The 17,981-nt window shown below is 36.5% G+C and overlaps 3 protein-coding genes across 7 annotated transcripts; 1 reads left to right on the top strand and 2 right to left on the bottom strand.

Moving 5' to 3' along the window:
• Positions 1–24: 24 nt before the first annotated feature.
• sirt2 (sirtuin 2 (silent mating type information regulation 2, homolog) 2 (S. cerevisiae)) lies at positions 25–8,147 on the bottom strand. 2 transcript variants are annotated; one of them, XM_055028353.1, is made up of 16 exons: positions 7,707–8,147; positions 6,674–6,723; positions 6,436–6,484; positions 5,315–5,425; positions 5,053–5,094; positions 4,843–4,949; positions 4,711–4,767; positions 4,557–4,625; positions 4,336–4,465; positions 4,208–4,267; positions 4,003–4,058; positions 3,838–3,914; positions 3,663–3,714; positions 3,494–3,561; positions 1,615–1,681; positions 25–1,047 (listed from the first exon to the last, which is right to left on the bottom strand). In XM_055028353.1, coding segments are annotated over exons 3-16 (1,038 nt in total). In that variant the 5' UTR covers positions 6,437–6,484; positions 6,674–6,723; positions 7,707–8,147; the 3' UTR covers positions 25–906. The 2 variants fall into 2 exon arrangements, with proteins under 2 accessions (XP_054884328.1, XP_054884327.1); XM_055028352.1 differs by lacking the exon at positions 7,707–8,147 and adding an exon at positions 6,822–7,220.
• Positions 8,148–8,242: 95 nt separating this feature from the next.
• dmac2 (distal membrane arm assembly component 2) lies at positions 8,243–12,367 on the bottom strand. The gene is made up of 6 exons (XM_055028354.1): positions 12,238–12,367; positions 11,686–11,876; positions 10,667–10,747; positions 10,070–10,209; positions 9,811–9,970; positions 8,243–8,784 (listed from the first exon to the last, which is right to left on the bottom strand). The coding sequence occupies exons 1-6, from the start codon at positions 12,253–12,255 to the stop codon at positions 8,610–8,612; spliced, it is 765 nt and encodes a 254-aa protein (XP_054884329.1). The 5' UTR covers positions 12,256–12,367; the 3' UTR covers positions 8,243–8,609.
• Positions 12,368–12,969: 602 nt separating this feature from the next.
• On the top strand, positions 12,970–16,570 carry LOC129359018 (ubiquitin carboxyl-terminal hydrolase 37-like). 4 transcript variants are annotated; one of them, XM_055028348.1, is made up of 15 exons: positions 12,970–13,117; positions 13,279–13,398; positions 13,518–13,634; positions 13,735–13,790; positions 14,092–14,181; positions 14,262–14,321; positions 14,436–14,567; positions 14,651–14,774; positions 14,862–15,013; positions 15,127–15,226; positions 15,324–15,400; positions 15,512–15,620; positions 15,738–15,786; positions 15,934–16,091; positions 16,169–16,570. In XM_055028348.1, exons 1-15 carry the CDS (start codon positions 13,097–13,099, stop codon positions 16,172–16,174), a joined length of 1,371 nt encoding a protein of 456 aa, XP_054884323.1. In that variant the 5' UTR covers positions 12,970–13,096; the 3' UTR covers positions 16,175–16,570. The 4 variants fall into 4 exon arrangements, 3 of the variants coding, with proteins under 3 accessions (XP_054884323.1, XP_054884325.1, XP_054884324.1); XR_008605855.1 differs by lacking the exon at positions 16,169–16,570 and having other exon boundaries at positions 15,512–15,659; positions 15,934–15,965; XM_055028350.1 differs by lacking the exon at positions 16,169–16,570 and having other exon boundaries at positions 15,550–15,620; positions 15,934–16,085.
• The last annotated feature ends 1,411 nt before the right edge of the window (positions 16,571–17,981 follow it).

Here is a 17,981-nt window from a genome sequence, read left to right as displayed (position 1 = left end):
TCCACTGACACAAAGTGAACTTGATCAATTTAACAAAGGAAACATTTATTACAGGAACTTGCACTGGTTGTTAGAATTAGTATATGTCAAAGTATTTAAGTCCAAGTGAGTATTTTACTTTTTTTTTTCAAACACAATGCTTCATTTTTTATTCATCTTTTTTTCCCCTTACGAGTCACATCTGTCTGTTTTTTTTTTTGGTTCATGTTGCTTTGAATCTAAATTTATTGGCTATTAAAATTAAACTAGCAAAGAGCTCAACTGAAAAGTGACTGCTTCCAATTCTTTCTGCTGTTCCAAGATGAACATTACACAAAAATATTATTTGTCTAATAGTTTTGTATAAATGACAAAACAACTAAAATAAAATGACTAAAAGTTGAACAGAAGTAAACCAGTGATGGTTCTAATAAACTGTCTATCAAATGTGTCAGAATTTTTACCAAACAGGAAGTTCATTCTCTGCGGAAACATTGTGACAGCTTTATCAGATGAACTGCTTTTAGTTTGGGGGGAGGGAATGTTTGGCCAGAACCTCGTTATCTCAAATCCAAATCCGGTTCTCTTTAAAATGCAGCTCGTCAGAACACATCAACCATAAGTTGGTTATGCTTAGAAGGAACGCATGGGGCTAAAATCTACATACAATGAAATTAAATCGATCAAAGGGAAAATGTTATCTTCAGCTGGGGAAAATAGAAGCTTATGGAAAGTATAGAGAAGTTAGTAAAGTGCAAAATGACTGATAAAAACAAAAGTATAATTATGGAAAAGAACCGTCCTCAGTTCTGACAATGTACAATTAGAGAAACCCAACAGAGCTTCATTTCTGAACATCAAACCCTTATATATTAACCTCTGGTTAAGCTTTTAACTGTTGCTTTTGTTTTGTTAATCAAACGCAGATCACTCCTCTGCTTTGGACTTTGGTTCAGCTGAAGCCGGAGCGCCTTTGGCTGCAGCTCCTTTGCTTCCTCCGGGATTCTCTTGCTTGTCCTCACTGTCGATCCTGGCATGCTCCTTCTTCACAAGCTCTTCCAGCTCCGCCTGAATGGATGTGGAAAACAAAACAGGGATGAATACAGAATATAAACATAATGGAGGACAAATGAGTACTAAGTTTTATGGTGTCAAACGAATAATGTGTTACTGAATGTTTTCACCAACTGACAGCATCCTGACCTACTGCGGCTTAATTTTATGACCAATTAGATGATTTTGTAGACTGTAAATAAAAACACCAAACTTTCAGACAAAGATGGTCAGCAATTATAAACTTTGGTGGATGAAAGAATCATATCACACTGAAAATGCATTCTTTGTCATTATACAGTAAACACTTTAAATGTTACACATTTACATCCTAATATACATGCATTGTACAAAAGAGGGGCTCGTTATAAGCAACATGTCTCCTTCAAATTTGACAAGACTTGATGCTTCACAAAACACTCTACATTTCTTCAAAGATAGACCCACATGAAATGGATTTTAGATAAACGGTGACACAGCAGCTTTATGGTTATGTGCTCATTCTTTACTGATGGAGCTCAGCTAGAAATACTGCAAAGCTGCAGACATACAAGATTTCAATGAGAAAACTGTGGGGCTCACCTTCCAACCCAGTAAGTCAGCGAGAGCTAAGCAGCCGTCATCACACGTACTGATCTGAGCTACGTCTCTGAAACCAGGATAAAATATGACATGTTGGATGCAGAGATGATTTCGAGAAAGGCTTTCATATCCCGTCACAATAATACAAACCAAAAAATACAATCTATGTCTTTAATTAATCCATTGTTGTTAAATTTAGATTTACTTGCACTTTTGTTTATATAAGTGGATTTATTATCAAAGGCACAAAAAACCGTTTCAGAAAACATACTTTTTCACAAGTGGATCAGAGCATAAAAACAAACAAGAAAACCCAACCCAAACATACAATGAACAAATATTTAGTTATATCTAAGATCATACATAATCAATGTTGATTCTTGATGTCATTTTTCATTAATTACAAAGTGGTTAGCTTAAAATCTCTTGGTACAAATAAATCAAAGAACAAAGCAATTCAAAGCAGACAAATAGCTGTGCACTTTGCACACAAGTCTGTCTTCCAGACTCTAAAATTAAAAATGAAAATTTTATTTATTTGTACTTATTATTCTGATGATAGATGTAACTATGTAGCACTGTCTTTCTGTACACACAACAGCAGTAAAGACTATACTTTATAAGAAGAATGAAATTGAATATGGTTGTAATTTCATCTCACTATGCCACTCTGAAAAGTATTACATGGTATTGGATCACAGCCTGGTTTAGTAACTTAACTGTCCAATTTTGGGGCAGGCTTACATTTATGTAGCCATAAAAATAATCATCCTGAAACACTCTGAACCAGACAGACTATAAGTGCACAAGCAGTGATGAGAATGTGACTATGAACACCCACAGTTCACTGAATATGAAGGAGCCTGAGGGCGTCACAGTGTGGGACCAACAGACTGAAACTGTCATTTGTTCCAGGCTCAATCAGTCTGTTCCACGGCACATCAGCACCTGAGCACTTTCCTTTTCACCACTAACACCTATACACACCACTTGTTGCACTGTTTGGTTTGAGTCTGTGTTTTATCAGTCTGTGGTGTTTTAATGCTTTTATTGCAACTGTGTAGAATAAATCTCCCTTTAGGTACAATGAAATATTTACTTGTATTCTATTCTCAGCTTCATGCGAAGAGAAATAGAAAAAACACCAATGGTAACTCTTTCAGGATGCAATGTGATCACTCTCAGGTTATTATTCTGATATTTATATTCAGTCATTTCTTCCTAAATTATGCACGATAGTTCACTGCCCCCTGGTGGTTAAATAATACCTCTAACCCAGAAAATATGACATGAATAAATAAGATCAGAAAAAGAGATGCATTGATCAGAATTGTAAGTCTTAATGTAATACTTAATAAATACCATTTGTTTTTAAGAGATATAACATAACTTATGACAGTAATCAAAATATTTCCTTCGAGCAATTACTTGTGGTATTACCTACGTTTTCTGGAGAATGTAGATGAGGAGCTTTAAAACTTAAAAAATTCTGCCATCATTCTTAAACGTAGCACATGACAATAAAACATGTTAACAAACTCAAAAGAATAAAATACAGTTCAGTGTTCCTGTTGACTCAGTCTTTCTGCTGGCCTTATGGATAACAGACATGTCTTAATGTGTCGTTCAAAATACAATTTCCTTTAAAATACTGCATCTCTGTATTTCTTTTACTATGAAAATAGGTAACTTGCTGTCAACAGAATCTGCACTGAACTTTCATACCATTCATGTAAAATGTTTCCAACTGGCTGGTCAATCTTGAAATTGTCAGTTTTTCAGATTACCTCTGATGAAAAGAAATGTATCCTCAACAGGCAGTGAGGATACATTTTATCAAGCCAGTTTATCAAAGAATATGTCAGAATTTCAGTATTACCTATATGCCTTGTCTGAATCAAAGTCCATCCCCCCTCCAAAGCCAAGCAATCCCAACATAGGATCTACCTGCAGACAAAACCAAATAAACCTTTCCAGCCACAGTAGCTTAGACAAGGCAGTGTGAAGAAAGTAGGTAATGAAAAGGTGATAGAGCAGTAAAAACTTACCTGTCCTGTTTTCTCCATGTTAATGAGCAACCTGGGGCAACTTTTTGAAACTCTAAATGACAAAAATGGAAGATGAAAGAATTCAACAGGAAAGCCAAAGCAGGACAGTTTCAGAAATGACTAGTTACGTTACATAATTGGATTAGAAATGCTTCTGAGACTAGATGTGAAGTACCTGCTGATTAAACTTGCAAACGGTTGAACCTGCAGAGACGTGCCCATGACTATGAGGAGATCGCATCGAGGAAAATCCTGACAGGGAAGCAAAGGTGAGACATTAATTTGTTTATGTTTTTGCAGAGGTTAAATAATCCTGAACAAATCACCATTATGTGCTCACCATTTTCATGGAAGTGAAGAAACGGGTTGGCAGGTTCTCTCCAAAAAAGACTATATCTGAGGAAAGCGAGATGAGGACAAACGGTGAGAAAAGATCTGTGATTTTTCTGGAAGCACAAATAAAATCAATGAAATAGCAACAGAATTTGCAGAACTAAGACAAATAAAGCAAAATTTTAAATGAACAAACATAATGATCGACTGACCTGGTTTGACCAAACTGCTGCATTTTTCACACTTTGGAATCTCGTCAGAGAAGATTTTTTCTAAAACACAGACAAAATTCAAATCTCATATCTCAAGAGATCACAGGAGCTTAAAAATGTCGACGCACCTTTCATCCAGGCCAAGTTGTACTCCTTTCTGCAGAGGAATTTGACACAGTGAGAGGTGTAGAACGTTCCATGCGCTTCGATCAGATCGTCTCCTTCCAGCCCTGCGACTCGCTCCAGGGTGTCGATGTTCTGAGGAGACATGCACACCAACATGGATACAGAAACTTACAGTAACTTGAATTATTCTGTGTGCAGCGACATATTATTTCTCTCTCCCCACCTGCGTGTAGCATCGTCTCAGAACCCCCTTATCCTTCAGCATCTTTATGAAGTAGTGGCAGATTGTGGGCTAAAACCAAGCATGAGGGGAAAAAAAACAACTCTGAGTATTTAGTAAGGCCTCCTTTTCCCAATTTGCAGGCTGCTTGTTATACCTTAAACTGTCCTGGGTACAGCTCCCTGGCCAAGGCGAAGAATGGTTCTGGATGTTTCTGTGACGAAATTATGAAACATTCTTAAATTGTCACGTCACTGTTTTGAGAGATGTGATTCAATCTTGAACAGACCTTAAAATAATCGATCTGGAAGATAGCCTCCGGATAAGGCAGGTTGTACTTTTGCAGGTTTGCATAGAGACCGGTTTCTGGAGAACGAAAATCCGGGATACCAGCAGCTGTGCAGGAAGAAATCATGAGAAATTACTCAAACGGGATAAAAACTGTTTAATAATAATCAATAAATGCTTTATTCTCTCAAAATGAATGGGATATACTTACATGTTGATATTCCAGCTCCAACCATGCAAATGATGTTTTTACCTATGACAGAGACAGGTAAAAACATTAATGATAAATGGATTCATGATTCAGTCATGAATCCATTAATGAATAATTTAGCACTCTCTAAAACTTATTTTCTTTTTCTGGATGAATGTACTCAGATTAAATATATATTTTTTTATTATTACTATAATTTTCAGTGAGTTTATAACCCTGCAAATACACAGAAAAAAGTAAAGCATAATAAGACAAAACTCACATTTGCCGCTATTTATGTAGCGCGCCACACTCTCCAGAGACAACTCATCCAGAACTTTCTCTGAAGAGCCCAACCCCAGCGCACTGGAGAAGAGGCCACGCAAGAGGTCCACTGGAAAGGACAGGAGAGAAAAGGGTAAAACAGGATCAGTTTATTCTCATTTTCACATTACGTACCTGTACTATTTACGCCACTACATTTCTTTAATATGTGGCGTTACACATGAAATGTTTTGTTGTTGTTATTTTTAAGTTTGAAAGTAATCAAAAACTTATTCAAGTAAGGCTGAAACGATTCCTCGAATGATTCGGGTACCTCGATTATTAGACTTAGACTTGACTTTATAAAATTCGTTGAGAAAAATTTATCTGCCTCAAGTTAATTTATGTTTTATTATTTAGTGCACCATGCTTCGGCAGGGTTTATATTAGTCGTTGATGAAAGAAAATGCTGCTATCTTGAAAGTGTTAGCAGCATTTTCAAATTTGCTCTGGGAGAATTTTATTGATTTATGATTATGTCTGGGCTTTTATTTTAAGCATTCTTAAAATAACTCGCGTACAGCAACCTTTTTCTGATTTGTGAAACTTCAATAAAGGTTGATCTTACCACTTTTTTGCACATGGCTCATACTAGATCTGCTCTAATTCCAAAATTGCGGTTTCACAAATCAGATAAAGGTTTCACAAATTCCAAACACGGTTATAAATATTTTATTAGAGCAGACTAATCCAGTACAGGTTTGAAGAGTCTATGAGTTGTAATTTTGGAGCTGGAGCAGTTCTAGTACAATCCAGATGCAAAAAAAAAAAAAAAAAAAAAAAAAAAAAAAAAAGGTAAAATCAACCTTTCTTGAAGTTTCACAAAACAGAAAAACAGAAAACAAAATTTAAACATAGTTCTAAATAGTTTGCTATTAGAGTATACTCTTCAAATCCAGTCCAGGTTTGAAGAGGATAGGTGTTGTAGTTTTTAACCTAGAGTCGATTAAAGATGCATAAGGTAGTCAAAAATTAAGTGGAATCTCCTTTGTACCTTTATTACACTACTATACTTAAGTACAACGTTTGAGTATTTTCTCCACCGCTGTATATAAGTGTATGCAGTTTATTTAAACGTACTCTCTGTTTCTCCTGTAGCTTCGTCTTCACTGCTGGTGTCTGACTGATCCTGCAGAGAAAACAATGTGTGACTTGTAGAAACAGCTCACTGATTGGTGACTGCTATGAGTCAGAAACAGAGCAGCTCTTTGTTATGCTAACCATCGTCTGGGTCTCACTACATCTGAAAGCAGCTAAAAAAAACAACAACAACAACAAAAAAAAAAACTCAAGCTTGACAGAAAACAGCGACTCCCACCTTGGGTGCAGCGGTCGCCTCCTCCTCTTGTTCTTCTTTTTTAGGGGACACTGGAAATGAAATCACCATGATGTAAAACTCGGCAGTCTTGTTTTAAAGGGACAAAGATGTAACTGTGTCTCATTTCTGGATCAGACAGCCGACCTACCTGATGGTTCAGACATTTATCCACCTGATAAGACTCCAACACTACACTGTTTTGGTTGATATTCAATTTAAAATATCGCTAAAATCGGAGAAAAATATACAGGACGCTTTAAATGTATCCAGCTGTTCCGTCTTGTTGTTGTCCGTCAGAAAATGACGTCCGCGTGAACCGCTACCGCGTTCGAAGGAAACATTGGTTCCCTTTGATGTTCAATTCCCTTATTACAAAAAATAATACTTTACAACTCTTAGTATCAACTAACCCCACCGTTAAAAAGCAAAAGTTGCACTTAATAGAATACCCAATTTATTTCGTTGTAGAACATAATTTTAGTCAAACATAGTATTTTAACAATGTTTAATTTTCACATCTGCCAATTACGATATTGCAGAAGCGACTATTACTGTTTACTTTATTTCTTGGTGTCTTCATTAGTTTGTTGTGTGCTTGCTGCAGAACAGGCTCACACTGGATTATGGGCTTTAGTTATTCACATAAGCTTCCACAGTGCAGATAACAAATACATACACACACGGACACTGTATTGGCAATTAACTACATAGCGTAATGTTTAAAATACATAAAAAATGTATGAAAGAATGAATTAATATATGAAGAATACTTGCATCATGCTTTCCCCGCTCCCACGTGAAGGATGAGACTTTACTGATGAGCACCAACTACTGGGCTCACCGTAAGGGATGTGCACCGAAAAAAGCAGTGCAAGCCAAAATACAACAAAAATACATACTTTAACACAGTTTACGTTTGCAACTTAATGTTTAGAACTTAAAATAATGCTACAACCCAAAAAATTGCTTCAGTTTTAGCATATAAGGAAATGCAGTTTTATTTACACAATATTCAAGATATGTACTCACTTACATCATACACGCACCTTGCGCCTCTATCAAGGGGCCGCTTCAAACATGATACATTTTATCGTCTACGTTACAACTTACGGTTAGTCCAGTTAGACCGGACGTCGTCCCTTCAAAATAAAAGTATGAAATATTAAAACAGGAAATTAATCATAGCAACAACCAAATAAAGGCAATAAACACCAAAAGGGGATATAAGCAAATAAAGAAATTAATTTAAGGTTCTTTACTTTACTGCAAAATCACACGTGGAATAGTTGTTGGTACCACTAGCAAATAAAAGTATAAATATAACAAGTGATAGAAGCAAGTTTATTTCAGCTATTGACCACTGGATGGTTGAGGACTCTCATTTATCTCATCACCACGGACGGAGTGAACAGGATGATAAAGAAGGTAAAAATCTCCAAAGCTCAGTTTTAGACAACTGCAAAAAAAAACTGAGCTGCATTTTGGGTTTCAAATAGATTTTTCAGACACGTTTGTTATTTTTGCAAGTCAATTATAAAATAATACACACAATGAGGTTGACAATAATCCTTACTTTGAAGAATAAACTCTTTATTCTGTACACCCATTTTTACATTCATTGACAAAGTCCCAGCAAATTGAAGTTGAACATGAACAGAGATTTTCTAAATATGAACATTTACAGGATCAATGTGCAGCCTTACTTACAAACTGAGAAACACACAGGGCATCCAGACATATATTTCAACCTTGTGTGTGACATGTTTCTTCACCCACATCTGTTGTATGTTTCTGCTTCTCTTATTTGTCCTGCATTTATTGTGCCTTATGTCATGATTCTTCAATCAAATAAGCTTATCTGAGCTCTTTGAAAATAAGAAAAGAACACCAAAAGCCTCCAAGTCTTTCTGCAGTGATTCTAGTTGTAATCGACCCACTACCTCTCTGCTTCCAGGGGCTCCTCTGAATTCTTCCCTCCAGCCTCAGGCAGACTGAGATCGTAGCCATCTGCTGTGATATGGCATTGAGGTAGCATCTCCTCCAGCAGGATGATCACCAACCCTGGATTTGAAATCCTCGGGAGGGAGGACACATTCAGGTGCTTTAGCTGCCTTCAGTAATCAGACACAGAAAAGGAGAATATCATTCCATAACTGGTTACTTTGCTTTAGAATAAAAGTGTTGAAAGTTTGGCATAAAGGCCATTTGTGTATCCTGGATGGATTTTGTTTGGCTCACAACTCTTTTGTGAGAATAATCCGAATTTGACTTGCTACCACAGGTTGATATAGATGGAGTTTTTTTAAATTGAGGTGACATTTTTACCATCAAATTAGAGTCTCACAATGGAAACTGTTAGGTACAACACATATTTTAAGTATTACACTTTTTCTATTTTCTTAATTTCATAGTGAATAAAACATCCTTGTCCCCCATGAGGGACAAGGGTGAACAGAAAATGGATGGATGGATGGATAAAACTACTATGGTTCTGCTTTGATCACATTGTTAATCACTGTCTTGATACATTTATTATGACAAGAAGTTTGATTAATCATTGTCGAGAAAAATTCAAATTAATGATGTTAATAAACAAAAAACCAACCGTATTGTCTGAGATTTTATTTTTTTTACTATTTTCTCTACTGTTTATTCAAGGGAAGTATTATATTTATCATACTCTTATTTTCATATTTCAAAATAAATACCAATAAATTTGAAAACATGATTAAATTTAGTTACTGTGTAGTTTAGTGATACACTTATTTAAATGACTAGCATCCCACAAAAAGTGATTTACAAATAGGTATGGTTTTCAAGAGCAGTATTTATGTTTGCAGAGAAAGAGGGACCCAAATCCTGTTGTTAGTGCTGAGAATAAGCACCTTTGAAATCTTTTCTCCAATCGAGCCCAAAAGAAACTGCAAACCGGATGCCTTTCTTTCATAAGGAAAATATGCAAAACTTTGGATCTACAATGATTGAAATATTATTTTTTTTAAGCTTTGTTTACTGTCGAGCAAGATTAAAAAGATTATTTTAGTTCAAGAAAAAAAGTACATTTGACTTGGTAATTTTGGAATATAAAAGAAAAAGGTTTGGTGCAGACTGTAGGCTACACTGAGTATAGAGCTCACCTGAGATTCCTGAGAGCAGGCAGGCCGCCCACGGTTATCCTTGGACAGTGAGAGATGTCCAGCTCCTCCAGAGAGTCCTGGAACTTGTGGAGTCCTGCCAGGAACCAGTCATCCACCTCAGGACAGCCTTGGAGCTTTAGAGTCCGCAGATGTTGCCTCTCTGCAGGTGTTGATAAATCAGATCAAAAACAGGACCAGCACATTCAGTGACTGAAAAACTTAAGAGCAGAGAGAAATCATCTGCATGGCAGCATATTACCCAGGTTAGACAGGCCTACGTAGTTGATGATGGTGTGACTCATGTCTACTTCTTCCACAGGTGTGTCCTTGTAATTCAGGAAATCCCAGCTGAATTTGCCCCTTGAGTCGGCGCGGAACCACTCAGTCTGGCCCACAAACCTGCAGAAGTAACAGAAATTATGATGGAACGGAAAGACAAGGCTGATGATTCGAAAAGCAGTTCATATGTGAGGTGTCCATATAAGCTTTTTGAGAGAACAGCGGCTTGTTTCAGCAGTTATCGTTCTTTGTTAGCTTTAAAGAATGATTTCAATGGAACTAATTTCTCAAATAAGTTGAATATTTTTACTACAACGATGCCTTCAATTTTTAGAGTAAAAACTTGAATTTTCAATAAAAATGTCAAGTTTCAAAAATGTCCTCTGGCCCTGGGGCCTGGAATGGGTCCTTTTCAAGCCATCTGTTGACAAGTTCATAATGAACATTTAATCAGAAGGAGCATGATCTTGATAGACTGAATCTGTCATAATAAACGTGGAAAGCATCCAGTTACCTGACAAAGCATTTACAGAACAACTAAAAATAATGTAAAGGGATGTGAGGAGGAGCCACTTACCTAAATCCTCCTCCTAGATTTAGAATATAATAGGCAGATGCTATGTCTGGGCCATAAAGATTGTGTGTGTAACCATAGTAACTGTAAAAGACAGAAGAAAACATTCGGATCAGGCATGACTTGGTTACCAAAGTCCATATTTAACAAGATATAGGAGCTTGTTTAAAGCCAATCATTCATTAATGGATGATGAAAAAGTACTAATTCAAATGCAAGATTTTCAATTACAAAAAAGACATTTGCCAATATTACAAAATAATATTAAAATAATCTGCCAATGGAATCAGTACATTTCCATCACTAATAGAAAATTATTGATTGAAATGAAACTAACTGACTTATGCTATATCTTCCCGAAAAGTTACTTGCAAATTATGTGTCTTATCACAAGCGAATTACAAATTAGACCAAAAGTTATTGGTGATATTTTGTGTTTTTTGCAGTGTGATTGCAAGGTGTCCAGTTCATGTGGCTGCTAAACAAGCCCAAATTATTAATTAAGTTATGATAATTAAGTTATCATAACCCCAAATTTGGTGCTGTGCATTTTGATCAAACATTTCTATTTTAGTCTCATATGTTTGCATTTTTAATAGGGACAAATGATGCAAACATTGCTTAATATTTATGCATAGATGTCTCTACCCTGAGTTACCTCTGGATCCCAACATCTTGAAAGACTTTAGAGGTTAAAATATAAATACAAAAGTTGGAACAAATAAGTACAAATTTGGACATACATTACTAAGTTACAAAGAAAATCACTAAAATGTGAAAAGGCTGCAATAATGATGGAATGAGGTTTTTCAGGTCTATGCTGATGAAAGGATTCGAGGAAAAAATCCTTTACACACATGTTCTTGTATGTAGGCCAATGGATATAATGGTATAAAGCAGATTTCTCACATTTGTCTTGAAATTGAACTCAAGGTCATATAAAAACTCAAATTGTTCCACTGTTTTGTTGCTCAAAATGTACCAAAATGTGTTTTTCACACATAAAACTTTGTTTGTCTTACAGGTTCTTCTTTCGGAGCTGGTCCTTCCCAATCCGGGACTTCCAGTTTAGGAGCGCCTCCACATCATAGAAACGCTGGGCGAGGAAGTCAAGAGACCTGGACACGAGAGAAGGAGGAGACGCTGAGCTGGAGCTCCAATGTCGCCTTGCAACCAGGAGGACAGCAGCTCGCTGACAGCACCTGCGTAAAGACTGGAAAGATACAGACGGTCTAATGAAAAGGGGGCATGAACAAACACGGTGTTGGTAAAAATGGAAACATAAAGAAGTAAAGGAGAAAATATTATAATAATATAATAATACAGGCAACAACGCTGTGCTGTGTTCAGCAATATAAAATTAAGGAATCTTCAGTCCTGTTGTCTGAGATCATATTACCAGGACATTAGCTAACCCATTACCTAATCCTAACTTAACGCAATTTATAACGAAAAAATTGGCTCACAATATATACGGTTTTTCTACAAAACACACACTCCAAGAGTGAAACTGACTTTTTCTTTATATATCATATTTCTCGCTGGGTTTAGCAGAAATTTGAAGGATAACTCACTATCAATGGTGCCGACATGACAGCAACTTTCAACAGTAAGCCGTGAAGGACAAACCTCCCGCTTCCGCCTTTGGGATTTTTTTCAGAGCCGTTTTTCTTCTGGTCACCACCAGGTGGCGCAAAGTGAATGCTTCTGAAAGGCAAACTTACGGAATTATTTGAAAGTTACGAAAAGTTCATATAACAACTTTATTAGTTAAGTGTTAAGTATAATACTTTAATCTTTCATGTTTGAAAATGTAACTGAAAATAAATTTAATAGACTTTCTGTTAGCCTCTGAGTCTCAAAATGTGATCATTATTATTTTTTTGTAGCTGTTTCAAAAATACATTAAATCAGAAAAAAGAGCATTGTTGAACCTGCAGATTGTGGTAAATATTTACCACAAACAAATTAAAATAGGAAAAAAGACTAAAATAGGAAAAAAGACTTTTTCACATATTGTTTGCCATCCAACATGTTGCCAGTTTTCAAATGTGAACAACTGAAATAAACTTTATGTATGACAATCTTTGATTTATTGTAAAATTTGGGTGAAATAACAATAATGATAATAAAAAATAAATAAATAAATAAAAAAAAAAGACAGTTCTGTGTAACTCCAAAAATAAAAACTTTTCAACTTTTGTACAATTTCTGTTGATATTTTAAAAAATATTTAGAGTATTTTAGTTCTAAATACAAGTTGTATATTTTTGAAATGTGCTTGTTGCATCGGTTGATGACAACAGTTACTTTCTAGAATTGTTCTTTGGTGCAATAAAGCTGATTTGGAATATTCTCTGAAGTTTCCCCTCTCAAACGCAACACTTTCTACTTGAGTTAAGATGCATTTTACAAACCAAGAGAGACCCAGAGATGTTTCATCATAGAAATAAGGTTTGTGTTGCTGACCATGTAACTGTCTCTCCTAGGTTTTTGAGATTGTTTACAGATTAGATCCGTTCTTCTCCAGATTTCTCTGTTTGGATTTACAGTAGTAGTAGGACAGTTTTTATCAGTTTTCAAATTGTATTTTTTCTTTTTCTTGTCTTCCACAGAAAAAGCGTATAATTTGTGAAAAAGTTGAAAGAGATCAGGGCTCACACAACAACAACAACAATAATAACAACAACAACAACAGCTGGATAAATGATTGGCTGAAGCGCTTATACAATTTGGTAAGTCCCTGTTTTTTATTCATATGACTATGTAGAAGTGTGGGAAAATCTGGATTATCTGGAATTTATTCTGTTGACTTATTTTAGTTATTTCTTTGTTTTTTATTTTTTCATCAAAGTTTAAAGATATTGGATTTCCAACGCGTGAAAACACTCAAACAAGACATTCACCTCAGGAAAAAAAACAAAAGAAGACAAGGAAGAAGATTTTCTGTGGACTATTTGATTGCTTCATGGTAAATCTAACACTTTATATGCTTGATTTTGGACTTGATTCTACTGAAGCTCTGCAGGTTTGTCTTTTTTTACTCTAATAGCTTGTTGTTTGTCTGACAGAGAATAATACAAGTGTATCCTGATTCTGATGATGATTCTCAGGATCAAAAGACAAGGTAAGCAACTTCTGAACTTACAGAGTGTTTGTAACATGTCCTACATTTTGACAAATGACAACCACTAATTTTGGTGTCATTCTTCATAATTCCTTGATAATGCTTCACAAATAAGAACAAGAAAAAATGTGCTGTGCATTCAACCTTAAATTAAACACAGTGGAACCCATTGGCTTCAGTTGTCACCTAATTACTAATGAAGTGACTACTGAAGGTAATTGGTCTTTTTTTATTTTAAATTGTTTAGGGAAGTTTGTCTGTTATTTAAGAGGTTTTCTAAATTATTTCTTCTACTTTGCAGCCCACTTCAAGTGGAAACTAAGATGCAGCAGTATAGAAGCTATAAAAAAGAGAACACTTCCTCGAAGCCAAACCAGAACGTTCCTACAAAGTACCTCCACCACAACACATTAAGTTTGAACAGATTAATTGTTATAATCATACTGAGCAACTCTGTTTGTGTTTGTGCAGATTCACTACAATCCAGGTCCAGTCCACCTGTATGGAACATCAGAATGCAATGTTACTTGGGTAAAAAACATCTGCAACCTGTAATTACGCACATTACCACCAGGAACAATGACACTGAAAATGATCTGCCATTAAACACCATAATGCTAACGTGACTGTGCTTTTTTGCATCAGATTCCCAAACGTCAATATGATCTGCTACATGAACGCTAGCCTGCAGACTTTGCTTACGCTCAAGGAGTTCGTGGAAGACATCAAATCCCAGGAGGACGTGTTGGCACTGTGTCCCGAGGCTCAGCTCATGAGGTACAGCAAGAACACGTGCACAAACACACAGAGAGAGATCTGTGAGTTGAAGACAAAATCAAACAGCAGCCTTTATTTTCCAGATGCTTCTTAGACATTGTGGAATGTCACTGCTCACCTGATTCAAGGTTGAAACTGGAGGTGGTTATAAGGTTTAAGAAGGTCCTCTCTTTCCAGGCCCCAGAGTTTGGATATGAAGGCATGAAAGTTAGTCAGCTGCTTCACATGGATCTGTGTTTTCCCTGACTGCAGTGTTTGACATTGATTTAACTCTGCATGTTCTTGTGTGCTTAGGACGCCCATGAGTTCCTGACAGCTGTGTTGAATCAGATGAAGAACCTGCAGCCCCTTCTGACAAAAACTGCGGACACTATAGGAAAAAGTTACAGGTGCCCAGTTCAGACCCATCTACAGTTCAAAATGCGGAACACAAGGATATGCAAAGGGTAAAAGCACTCTTCTACACACGACTAAACATACATTTCTTCTTGCTTGTCCTGAGCAATGTTCATTATTTCAATAAGAAACAAGTGTAATATTTTCTGCTTCTTATCTGCAGTTGTGGTGTTAAGTCCATAAGAGAGGAGGATTTCATCATGCTCTCTCTGGACCTGATTGCTGGAGGATCAGTGCAGAACATGCTCAACATGCACGAGAAGGTATAAGAAAGTCATTTATTTAATCATTCAGACAATGTTTTTATGACGCTTAGTGCTTTTGGTGGTGTAAATAACCCACAGTTTGTTTTATCCACAGGAAAGACAGCTAGAGTTTAAGTGCGTGTGTGGAGGAAACACATCAGTTGTGCGGTCTGGATTTCTCACCCTTCCCAAGTGAGTGGCAACACCATTTTCCAAATATGTTCTGCAAAATGTGAAGTTATTATATAAATATATATGTGTTTCTGTACAATAAAGTCTAAAGTATCAGTTTCTCATCTACAGATATTTGATTTTGCAACTAAAGAGGTTCACTTTCACAGAGAACCTGGTGATGGTCAAACTGGAGGACCCCATCGTTTTGTGCAGGGAGATGACAGTAGCTGGCGACCAGGTACACAGATTTGTACAACTCAAAACCAAAAATTGAAAGGTACTGTGTGGACAAAGTGTGATTGTGACATGACAGCTGTGTGTGATGCTCACAGTTTTTGCCTCTGGATCTTTACAGTACAGCCTGGTCAGCGTCATCAGCCACGTAGGTTCTTCGGCAAAGACAGGTCAGACAACATCTTACAAGACTTCTGTCTGATTTTTAAAAATTTGACTAGAGTTTAAATTTAACCTTCAAATTTTAAGCTAAAAAAAGCCTAGACACTTGGCTATTATTTAAATCCCAAAGTTCTCATCTATTCTTTTTCTTTTAGGACACTACGTGAGCGATGGACTACACCCGGACCAGTCCTTAGAGGACGGAAACGATCGATGGCTCCACTTTAATGACATTTATGTGATGGAGACCAATGGAACAGTCATTTCTGAGATGTGTACAGAGGAGTCTTATATCCTTGTCTACCAGAGGAGGGTAAGACAATTCACACCATGAAGCTGGCTAATTTATTTCACTTCACTACAAGTCAATATTGTTTTGTCTGTTTTTAGAAGTAGTCCTCTCTGGTATGAGGACCCAGCCCTGAGGAGGAGGGGTACACCCCAGAGAGCCTGGTTCCTCCCAAGGTTTCTTCCTAAAGGGGAGTTCTTCCTTGCCACTGTTTGCCAAGTCACAAATGTACTTTGTCACAAGATTGGACTGCAAGTGACAAAACACTATCTAAGTGGCTTGCTTTCTGGGAGTTATAAAATTAAAAACTGCACAAACCCAGTTCAATAGAAAGAACAATGTTTTTTTGGGGGTTTTTTTCTGGGTGTAATTTGGTCCACAAGCAGACCAGAGATGGGTTTATAGATTAAATAAATTGAAAAGAACTGCCACATCTAGAACAAGAACAAGAGAGCAGGACTACTGGTCTCACATGGAGTGAGACTGAGTCAGTCAAAAATACAATGAAGGTCATCAAAAATAGAGTAAACGTCTCCGAGACACATCCTGCCTTGGGTGTCCAAACTTTTGGCTCGTTGGCCAAAACTGTTGACTCAAATGTTGTCACAGGCCAAAAACAACAACCTAAACTCAAGAAAATAAAGACGCCTGACATTTACTGTAGATCTGAAACCTGGAAGGGATTTTTACAACCATGTACTAGGGCCATTTTAGATAGAAAAAAAAGAAGTATATTTCTGCCAAAAACTCAGAAATTTTGGATTCCGGGCCTCACTTTTTTACACCCCTGCCTGAGGTCTACTCAACTTTGGATTGCATGAGGTCAGTTGGGTACTGAACAGTTTTAGCACTGAGTTTGATGCTTTTCTGTGTGGAGTTCTCCCTGTGGATGTGTGAGTTCCCTCCAGGTACTCTGGCTTGCTCCACCACCCAAAAACATGCGTAGAAGATTAATTGGCCACTGTTCTGTGGGTCTAGAATATGGCTCAAATCAGGTTTTCAAACTGTGACGGAAAATCGAAGTACTGTAAATATCACAGAAAATACTGTAAATGTAAACAAATTTAAACCAAAGAATAACAAAGGAAACCTATTTCTGTAAAAACAAATCCTCAGCTGATCCTCAGTCTCATCTGCCTTGGATCCATGTTGGTAAATAACAACACAGACTGATTATTGAGGAGTAAAATAAACATGTGCTTCAGCAGATTCATACTGATGTAAGTAGCTTCTAATAGTTAGGAAAAGGTGATTTCTGTTGGAGTTTGTGGAGTGTAGACTTTATGACATCTATGCTGAATGACACAGATGTCATCCAACCTCTGAATTAATGGATGTATCATAGATTCTGCTTTATTCTTATCTTGGAAAAAAAAAATCTATGTCCAGTTCTCCTCCAAACTACTCAAAACATCATCGTCATCTGATCAAAAGCTTCTGTATTTTGAACTTATGCCACTGAATAATTGATAAGGTTTTAAGAACTTTTACCTGATGTTTGATGTCCTGGTTTTATGTTTGTTCACATTCATGAATTTTTGATTGCATCTGAATGGACTTTAGAAAAACAAACCTTGCGTTTGTCGCTCAGGCTTTTATTCTGTGCCATGAAAAGTTCATGTGGTCAGTAAACTGTTGAGAAGAACATCAAAATATCTCTTAAATGTTGGTATATTATTAATGATACTGTTATGCAAAATCAATACACCTATCAGCAACCTCAGTTTCTTTAATAAGGAAAAACTGAAGGATTTGTGAAAATATTATTTTATGTGTAGGTATCTTCAAGTGTGACTGATAACCAAATGTTGAAAAGTCATAAGTCATCCATTTTGTTGAAAATTGCTGGAAAATCTTTCAATAGGTTTGTTCTCTTTTTGTGTATTCCTCACTATTTCTATAGACTACGACTCC

Source organism: Poeciliopsis prolifica, unplaced genomic scaffold, assembly GCF_027474105.1.
Source record: "Poeciliopsis prolifica strain line A6 unplaced genomic scaffold, Auburn_PproV2 SCAFFOLD004, whole genome shotgun sequence".
Classification (NCBI taxonomy): Eukaryota; Metazoa; Chordata; class Actinopteri; order Cyprinodontiformes; family Poeciliidae; genus Poeciliopsis; species Poeciliopsis prolifica.
This window is presented reverse-complemented; position numbering and strand designations above follow the sequence as displayed.

What these genes read in the sequence shown, in the direction of transcription:
- sirt2 (XM_055028352.1), bottom strand. An exon ending in TCCAGATCGATTATTTTAAG is followed by an intron (nt 4,768 to 4,842) that starts GTCTGTTCAAGA and finishes ATTTCGTCACAG; the next exon opens with AAACATCCAGAACCATTCTT. An exon ending in ACATGGAGAAAACAGGACAG is followed by an intron (nt 3,562 to 3,662) that starts GTAAGTTTTTAC and finishes TTTTGTCTGCAG; the next exon opens with GTAGATCCTATGTTGGGATT.
- LOC129359018 (XM_055028348.1), top strand. Translation starts at nt 13,097, where the DNA reads ATGTTTCATCATAGAAATAAG. An exon ending in CAGAATGCAATGTTACTTGG is followed by an intron (nt 14,322 to 14,435) that starts GTAAAAAACATC and finishes TTTTTGCATCAG; the next exon opens with ATTCCCAAACGTCAATATGA. An exon ending in TGCTCAACATGCACGAGAAG is followed by an intron (nt 15,227 to 15,323) that starts GTATAAGAAAGT and finishes TTTTATCCACAG; the next exon opens with GAAAGACAGCTAGAGTTTAA.
- dmac2 (XM_055028354.1), bottom strand. An exon ending in CGTAGGCCTGTCTAACCTGG is followed by an intron (nt 9,971 to 10,069) that starts GTAATATGCTGC and finishes CAACACCTGCAG; the next exon opens with AGAGGCAACATCTGCGGACT. An exon ending in CCTGCTCTCAGGAATCTCAG is followed by an intron (nt 8,785 to 9,810) that starts GTGAGCTCTATA and finishes TGATTACTGAAG; the next exon opens with GCAGCTAAAGCACCTGAATG.